This window comes from Haliotis cracherodii, unplaced genomic scaffold (genome assembly GCF_022045235.1).
Source record: "Haliotis cracherodii isolate W230 unplaced genomic scaffold, xgHalCrac1.p SCAF_2, whole genome shotgun sequence".
In the NCBI taxonomy this organism is placed as follows: Eukaryota; Metazoa; Mollusca; class Gastropoda; order Lepetellida; family Haliotidae; genus Haliotis; species Haliotis cracherodii.
This window is the reverse complement of record NW_027266275.1, coordinates 20,899,877-20,909,376: the sequence shown is the minus strand read 5'-3', so window position 1 is coordinate 20,909,376 and position 9,500 is coordinate 20,899,877. Positions and strand designations below refer to the sequence as shown.

Genomic DNA, 9,500 nt, shown 5'->3' with positions numbered 1-9,500 from the left:
TGGTGTAAAAAATTTAATCCATATGTGTTTTTGGTTTCAGCTTACTTGTGTGATGTGGAAACCCCCGAAGACCACAAAATCTTTGTTTTGTCTGGTCCCTGAAGTGGTTTGAAAACCCGTAAACCATTTATGTGTACCTTATTTAATTAACCTCGGGCGAGCGACAAGCGAACTCTTGCACATTTCTGTGTTCCGTGTTGCTGCCAGTCGCATGTTCGCCTAATTCAGAAGTTCAGTGGGCATGATCCGGGGCGGCGCATAGCGATGTCAGGGGATCACACTCGTTAGAGCTTTAGACTAACTGTGATTATTATGGAACAAGCACGTTTCGCTACATCTATAACATACATCAATATGATGTCTACAAATCACCTGATCCCTTCACCAACGGCAGTTACCAGCCACAGAGGGCATATTCAGGTAAATGCTTTGGTAAAGTTTCAGTGTCATGATGGGAGGGCATTATTGTACTACACAACTATTTTTGTGACATTTTATCAGCTTCAAGCGGGTCGTTATGAAGGATCTGGTTTATCAACTGGTATAAGTTTTATTCTATCAACGACTTCACAATTGCCTCACGTTTTCAGTGAAAAATCAACCTTAGTTTTCGCTGAGGCGAACTTTCACGTCTGAATTCTGAAAGGTATATACTAGTGATTATTGATAAGTTCTGAGCCTCACATAGAAGCAAGCGCGTGAAATATTTTGTTATTGACAGTATATGATGTCATAGCGGTATATCCACATATTGCAAGATAAGTAGGTATCTATCAGGAACGATTCCATTCCATGATCACAGAAAGTGTGGAAGTGAAGAAATTATCATCAGCTTTCAACGTCTGTTAGTCTTAATTTCATCCCGTAATTGACTCAAAAGTGCAGCATAATATTTGTCGTTTATTGTCTGGAGAATAAGGTGGGACTATCTTCCAATGACCATATCTATGCTGCCAGACTTCCATCTTTTTTTAAACACGAAGAACGCTCTTGCCGGAACCCATTTCGACTTGAACGATGACGTCTTAGCAGCTATGGCGAACGTGAACGGCAGCCAAGAGAAGGATTTCAACGTTGACAAAATTGTATCAACGTGGAAAGGATTGTGTTGAAAAATAAATCATTCAAATATATTGATATCAAGTCTTGGCTCAGAGCATAACCAATCACCCCTCGCATATTGCCTTCCTTGTGTGGAACCACACGAGCTTAATAAGCTATATTATTACAGTGTACTTGGTGAACCGCATGATGTAATTAAATGCCAAATTATGCTCATTGACTTGCCCACGGTTGTTTTTCTCCAAAATTTTGAAAACTCAAATTTGTTCATGTCTTTCAGCCGTCAGTATGTATTTGACTCTGTTGATACTCTGTCCCCATTTCCAAGTTCATTAGGAAGGGTTGCAATGGCTGTTTCAACTTTTTTTAAAACATGATCAAATCCAAGTATGGCAAAAGTAACCATAAGCAAGTCAATGACCATAAATAATAAATGAGGCGTTATTTGATAAATTTCACAAAGAGTTTAAAATGTTCCTCAACGTAACATTTGTTAACTCTAGTGGGCTGTATGATACATGTACAATTGCATGTATACATGTATTTTGTTCCAAACATTTCAATAATATTATAATATTTTCTAATTTGTTTAAGATAATCTTTGGACCCATGTTCTCAGGCAAAACGTAAGTGAATTGTTTCGGATTATCATCGTTAACAAAACGCGTCAAATTTAACGCTCTTGTACTTTCTTATTATGAAATAAAGTATATATTCATGCAAACATTTGACGACATTTGTTATAATAGTATTATTTTAATAAGTTCATATAAAACGAATGGTCTGACATAGATAGTTGACACATGTTCAGAACCAAAGTAGCATAACAAAATAAAAAGGCGGTAACGATCACCGCCCAATGGGATTCACGATTAGAATAGGCCCCCGACAGGGCATCGGTGTCTTGGCTGAGTGTCATAGTACCCCGACAGCGTAGGACGTTACTTACATAATCAATCATTGGCTTGTCTGGTCCACCCGATTATTTACACGGGGCCGCCATATAGTTGGAATAGCAGATTGCGGCGTAAAACAACAAAGCATTTCCGTCACACATTCACGCCACACAATTAAAGTCACGTCTTTCACTCCGATATGGCCATTCCCTTCATGAAGATCTGACGAAACTGTATAGAAGGTCGTGCCAGGTGACCAAACTTGACTGTTCACCTGACACGACCTCCTTTTCAGAGGGGAATCGTATTGGAGTAAAAGATCTGATTTAATGATAAATTTTAATTCTAAACTCACATCTTATAATGCAATCTCGATCCCTGTGTTCTGCTTTCTACAGCACAGAATTAATGAGATTAATGAAGAGATACCAGGTAGCTAACCACTCCTGTCTCATAGTGAAGTACGCCAAAGACACCCGCTACGACAATCACGGCATCGCTACACACGACAGGTAAAACTACTGACTACTTGTCGGAGCCACTTTTTTCTAATTGAGCCAAACAAAATTGATTATTTGATACATTTGATCCTTTCAACCTCAAACTATTTTCTGTTGGTTTTTTTTACCCAGTTTGCCTGCACGCTCTGTCAAAGTCGACGATGCCAATTTAATCTGCCAGGTCAAAAAAAGTATACACCAAAAAATGTCGCCGAAACCCTGCAAACTGGAGGTCCAAAACACAACTAAACCGACGGCCAAAAGAAAGTTCAACAAAATCAGTTTAAAATACATCGTCCAAACACAACAATGCTCTACACAGAAAGGGATGTTCAGGCTACGGTTTTTGTAGAACATGCGAAAAAGTGAAAAACACGTGCCGCATGGGCAGCCGAAACTATACGTGCAATAAGGGTATATAAATGATACGGACACTCACTCTGATAAAAAAAAAATAACAACCACAGAAATTCCACGACTGACATCCAAACAACGAGAGCGGGCCCTGATACTGATGGGGCCACCCATGCCCACATTGCTTGAACTTTGTTGCTATACCCTTTTGCAATGTTACATACATACCGGGCAGATATCAGACTGGCCAAGAACAGACCAGGGTAACTACGCCCAAAGATGACCGGTACTTACGTATTTTGCATCTCGGAATTTATTCTTGACGGTGACGTCATCGGTGGCTTATGCCATGGGACATATGGTTAGTCGACAGGAGTGGCCAGGAGACTCAGGACTCAATGAATGAGGGCTTACAGACCATACAGAGGACAGTTAATGACAGCGCAACATCGTCGTCAGAGATTGGGGTGGTTCCGGACTGTACGTCGTTAGCATCACCATCACTGGAAGAGGATCGTCTCAACTGAAAGCCGGGATGTCATGGATCGCGACCACATCTTCCAGTCCGACAAGAACTGATCCAGGTCATCCAAGAAGAATGGCGACTTATCCCACGCGACGTCATTAGACGACAGACTTTTTTTGTACGCCGGAGGTGTTTTTCGTGTCTTTGAACTTGATCGAATTTAGATGTGCGTGCCCTTTGTTCATAACGTTAAAAGCTTGTTCTTGCTGCCTCAATTCGGGCAACTGTCAGGCATACAACATCCGATATTGGCATATCATTTTAAATGCTGATTTCGTTGAGATTTTGATCTTTTCAATACATTTTACTTCATGTATCTATCTTTTGTTGTTTTGAAACTATAGAGTGATTTAAAACTCTGGTTTAGTTTCTTTTGGCCGCCAGTTTATGATACCTGTATCCAATACATAACCATCGAATAACCAGTTTTGGTTTCTTTATCATTTTGACGCCAACAAACATGGGTGTATACTTTCTTTTGCCCGGCAGTTTTGTCAAAGTGTAAAATCTATAACCACTTAATCATTTATATTTTATCAAAAATATTTATTAACGCCTTACATGTACTGTCTACGAAAATAATTTCTGTCATTTTGCATTTAAAATTCCGACCACGTCATTCTGTTTAAACAATTAAACAAAACATGTTTGCCAGTTCTAACCAATTAGAATGGAAGTAACAGAAGTAATGGAAAAATTCGCAGAACGTGAAATATGTCCAATTTCCTGTAATTTGAAGCTTCTGAATGACACCCTTATTCCCAATGTTTAGAACAGTGTTGCCTGCCACTGCTGCTCATGAGCTGATGTCTCTCATGCCTGAGGCGCTGAAGTATGACGTCATAGGCATTGACGAAGGACAGTTCGTAAGTAAGGAAGAGTGAGTGAATGTTGTTAGAGAAAGTTGCACGCAGAGAGAGAGAGAGAGAGAGAGAGAGAGAGAGAGAGAGAGAGAGAGGGTGGGGTGGGTGGGGGGTGTTGTGGTGGTGGTGAGGCACTGCCGCCGCATTTCCCTGTGTAGAGCTGCATCCCTTGGGAACACCAGAAACATATCCTAAGATTGTAGGTTCGAGTCCCAGTTCGACCTGATCATGTTCCTAGGCTTGTCAGCACCATACCAGTACTCGTGGGTTTCACCAAAGTTGTATTCGTCTGAGACCACTTACTTTTACATTAAACGGCACGCCGTGATATAGCTGGAATACTGTCAAGCGGTGTTAAACCGAACTCCCTCACTCATTTTATTTTAAAAGGAAACATTAGTCTGTTAATTTCCTAGGGGTCGTTCGCTAAGTACTTACGGCATACACTTACTAAAAATAAATTCATTCACGTTGTTAGGCGATTTTTTTTATAAACGTGTTAAGTCTGTTTGAAACATTTAACGCGGAGGTCAGGCTTTCAGCAAACAAACCCTAAACAATAGTTATACAAACAACATTTGTGGTGCAGGTCGGGGTTAAATGAGTTGTTAAATGAAAGATAGCGTTCAAGGGTCAAGGATAAAGTACATATACATAGTGCATTACAAAGTTCCATTCGGAGTTAACAACTAATGTGGAACAACGATATTCAAAATAATTCAATAACAAGAGAAGGAACAAAAAGGAAAGCTTGAAATTTGAAAAATTAACTAATTGAATATATTGCTAGAGGTTACATTTGAAGAGACACTTTGAGTTTCGTAGCATGAAATACATATTTTATTTGGAAAATGTAAGAATGATAACCTTGGATATTGATGAAATACGTTTTTATAAATTTAACAATGGATGAATTGTCGTAAAATTCTACATAAGATATCGAGATACCCATGATGAATAAGCCATACAAATTAGTATATACGGGTCCAGGGTATTTATCGTAATATATAACATAGCTACGCGGTGAATCGAAAAGAACAATTAAAGAATGAAGTGTGGTTTATTTAACGATAAAACATTGTTCTATCATGACGTCATTTCTGGAGATTCGAACATGCGCTCGCAACTTGACGTCGTATATTAGGGAGAGGGGACTGTCAAGTGGGTTGTTCCCCATAGATGTAGCTGGGCACGCAGATAAATGCGGCGGCCGAACGATCGCATCCAAAAGCGGGAGTGATATGACAATCGGTTTGGGGAGAAAAGGTACAGGTATTCGACGTTAGGGTTGTGAGAATGTTCGGGAAATACCCACCTGTGCACAAATTGGACTTGTGCGACATTGCTGGGCTCTGATTCTATTGAGTCATCATTATTAAATTACGGGGAAATATTTTTAAAGCTTGTACAGTTTATCATCATCCTTAAAGAGGCTGTACATCATGTTGATATCTCATGTAATAAGAAATAATCGACTCGTGGTCGTTGTTTATGGTATAATAAAACCCTGCACTCCTCATGGTTTATTCTCCCTGCAGTGTTTTATTGTACGAGAGCCAACTCTAACTCGTCGTTTATTTCTTAAATAATGTAGAAAAATACACTGGCTAGTCGAGGATGCACGTGGAATGCAGTTGCCCGACTTACTTGGTTTGCTTACAGTTTCCTGACGTGGTGGTTTTTGCTGATGCAATGGCAGAGAAGGGGAAAGTTGTCATAGTAGCAGCACTAGACGCGACATTCCAGAAGAAAGTAAGTTAAATATAGCTGACAGCTAGTTAGAAATAATTTATGTGCATAGTCCAATGAATAGTCGACCCGTGAAGATCCGGGGTAGAATAGGTCTTTAGCAACCCGTGCTTGCCGTAAAAGGCATTGATGCTCATGATGTTTACTGGATGTCTGGCCCAGACTCTATTATTTACAGACAGCAGCTCGCGGCGTTAAACAACAAGCAAACAAACACTGAATAGACACAATGTTACCAGCATGTCTGATGGCCATGAATTGTTTTATTTAACCGGCATATCGAATTACTCTGAATGGCGTAATTAATGTTCAGGGTTTCGGAGATATCTTGAATCTCGTGCCGCTAGCAGAGCATGTGATGAAGCTGTCGGCTGTCTGCATGAACTGTTACAACGAGGCATCGTTTACCAAGAGGAAAGGAAAGGAAACAGAGGTGAGGATAGTGCAGTAACTTTCACTTCCCTAAACATAAACTGTGTTATAGACAACAGATATACATTATGTAACGATTATTATTTTCGCAACTAAGATGACTACAGAAGAAAATATATATAAGTGACAATGTGAACATATCTGTCAACTTAAGGGGCGTTTTCAGTAAGAGATCCTTCATATGAATGAGTGAGTTTTGTTTGTTTGTTTGCGTATTTGTTGTTTAACGCCGCACTCAACAATATTCCAGCCATATGACTGCGTAAATAATCGAGTCTGGACCAGACAATCAAGTGATTGACATCATGATCATCGATCTACGCAATTAAGATACGATGACATGCATCAACCAAGTCGTCGAGCCTGACCACCCGATCCCGTTAATCCCCTCTTACGGCAAGCAATGGTTGATGAAGACCTATTCTACCCCGGATCTTCACGGGTCTTGGTGCCTGAAGCGACAATTGAGGTGTTGGTGGCCCCATGTCCGGGTCGGTCACGTATGCTACCTGTATGTTGATACAGTGTGAAGAGTCAGCCAAAGGTCGTTTGGTACATGTGGAAATGGCTTGTGGCGGCTGTCTCCATGAACCAGCCAGTAACATCCCAAGAGCGTGGTTCCTCTCTTATAACGTCAAGGCTGGCATACTCATGAGGTGTGATCAACTAGAAGTTCACATTGCCTTCTATGCGTCCACATTCAAGGAACGCACGTGCAAAACGCCATGATGTTTTCAAATTACAGACAAGATGTGTTTTTGTCCAAATCGAAACACATCGAATGACGTCATTGTTGTGTTTGACAATGACTTTTGTGTTATCACATGCCTAAATACAAAGAACAACTTTATATGCTTTTGGGGGCCAGTTTGCCAAATACTAGTATTACTAAATATCGAATACACGTTTTCAAGGTGTCAGAATAAGTTAATAGAACCACAAAGGAACACGCGATTCTTTCTCCACTGGAAAAGTAAGGTCTTATATAGCAAAATAAAACAGGGACAAATAGAGAAGACAAACCTGTTGAGTGGCTGATGTTATCATTGGTAGAATGCTGAGAAAACAGAATCGGAATAAACCCCTTCTGTCCCAGCCAGCTGTCATCTAAAGTCTGGCTGTCCTAGTGTAAGGTTTGTTCCAGCTAACAGGACTTAAAAAAACATAACCATTATGTGCATTATGCAAGCATCACTGCATCACTTGTTTGATCAATGAACTTGGTTTAAGTTACAAATCATATAATGCCACATTTGAGAGTTTTGACAAAATCACACATCAGAACTATTCAAACCTGAAGACATGTCCATTCCTTTGGGTCCTGGATTCCAAGGCTCCATAAAACTCGATTGCAGGGTCCAACAAATGAACCACCAACTCTCTGTCCCAAAGATTAACCATAATCCTGACTACAATCAAGGAAGAACGTTCTTAATCGTCAACCAGAGTATTTGATACAAATAGTATTAACACCATGTGGATTCTCAGAAACTCACTTTTGTAATCTCAAAAAGAACAAGTACAAATATGTCGAAACATTTTATTTTTTAATTTTGTACGCCAACGACACGACAAAGCTAAGGAAATGCTTCATTCCATGGTCAATGGGGCATTTTACACTAAATATATAGACCATATGCTCAGGACAATTTGTCAAAAAGGAAGACAAATGTCATCTAAAGTTTACTGAGTAAACAATATGTGAAATACAGGACTATGTCACAGATAATATCCCCATGGGCACCAGCTGTGACATGGAGATAATACATATAACAAAAGATATCAGCACATTTTAATCATCAAGTGCAGTTTCGACTTAAATATTCGCCCATAAATATTCAAAGTATAATATAATTTTCTATCATTTCTGTCATTGTTATATATATATATATTTTAAAAGCTTTCAAAGCTACATCTTTAATAAAACGCCTTATACAGTTGCAGTATTGCAGCGCGTTAATATAGACAATAAACTTCATTTATTGATATTTATTAAAACAATGTTTTATACATATTCGTGTAAGATGGAAGGACGCCATGCAAACGTGAATGACTGCATCAAATGATTAACGTTGGAATATTCAATAGAAAAAATGTTACGCTTATACATCTTATCAGTGGGGTAATTTGAGAAAAGTTGGGAAATTGTTATACATGTGTTCCAGAATTAATAAAGCGAATGCTACTGTAGCAAATTAAAATAAAACTATATGTAGTGCATGTCAGTTTGTTTTGTTTTGTGTGTTATCCTCAGTTGTCAAACCCTATTACATTGATATTCATTAATTTACTTAATTAACCTTATACCCATGCATATCTGAATATGTAATGCTTGATAAAAGAACTACGCTATAAATCGCAAAGAACAATGAATAACGAAGAGCGGTTTATTTCGCGATTTAACATTGTTCTATCATTACGTCATTTCTGCAGATTCGAGAACATTCGTCACCACTCGCGCCTTTCCGTAACCTGCAAGAAGACTCGTCCCCCTAACGATGAATGTTACTTGAGAAAATACGACAAACCAATCAGAATGCGCGTATGATTTCAAGTTCTTCGTCAAAGAATCCCTCAGACATATTTTTGATTTTACACCCAATATACCCAAGACATAGTTGCATGTGTTCAATCATACTGTCCCGAAATGCTTTAAATTGCATTTGAAAAACATAATATATAGGGAAATATATGTGAACCATTACGCAACGAGTTGACAATTGTTTTAGGTATGCCCATTTGCGCGAAAACGGAACCCGGCCGCAAGAATGGCCATGAGAGGGGCACGAGTCGCTATTTGGCTTGTCCCGGAATAACAGGAGTTGGTCACGAATGATTCGAGGATACACTCGCAACTTGATGACGTCGTAGACCCTCAAGAAGCTGTTCATAACTTTGTTATCTTATATAAGAAATAAACGACTCGCGGTCGTTGTTTTGCGCACAATAAAACACTACAGGGATAATAAACCCTGCGGCCCTCGTGGATTATTATTAAACAATATGTTTATGTTATCAGGTGGAGGTGATCGGAGGCACAGACAAATATCTAGCGGTGTGTCGTGCATGCTTCCGGGGGAACAGTTTTCATCAACAAACCAACACCACGACTGAGTAG

General features: G+C 39.3%; 1 protein-coding gene across 1 annotated transcript; it reads left to right on the top strand.

Moving 5' to 3' along the window:
- Positions 1-312: 312 nt before the first annotated feature.
- Positions 313-9,500, top strand: LOC139468808 (thymidine kinase, cytosolic-like). The gene is made up of 7 exons (XM_071250949.1): positions 313-420; positions 1,657-1,688; positions 2,357-2,470; positions 4,111-4,204; positions 5,864-5,953; positions 6,264-6,383; positions 9,402-9,500. The coding sequence occupies exons 1-7, from the start codon at positions 313-315 to the stop codon at positions 9,498-9,500; spliced, it is 657 nt and encodes a 218-aa protein (XP_071107050.1).

Excerpts from the sequence above, each read along its gene's own strand:
- LOC139468808 (XM_071250949.1), top strand. The coding sequence starts at position 313 with ATGGAACAAGCACGTTTCGCTACATCTATAACATACATCAATATGATG. Across the intron at positions 2,471-4,110 it reads GGCATCGCTACACACGACAG|AACAGTGTTGCCTGCCACTG; the intron begins GTAAAACTACTG and ends CCCAATGTTTAG. Across the intron at positions 4,205-5,863 it reads GCATTGACGAAGGACAGTTC|TTTCCTGACGTGGTGGTTTT; the intron begins GTAAGTAAGGAA and ends GTTTGCTTACAG.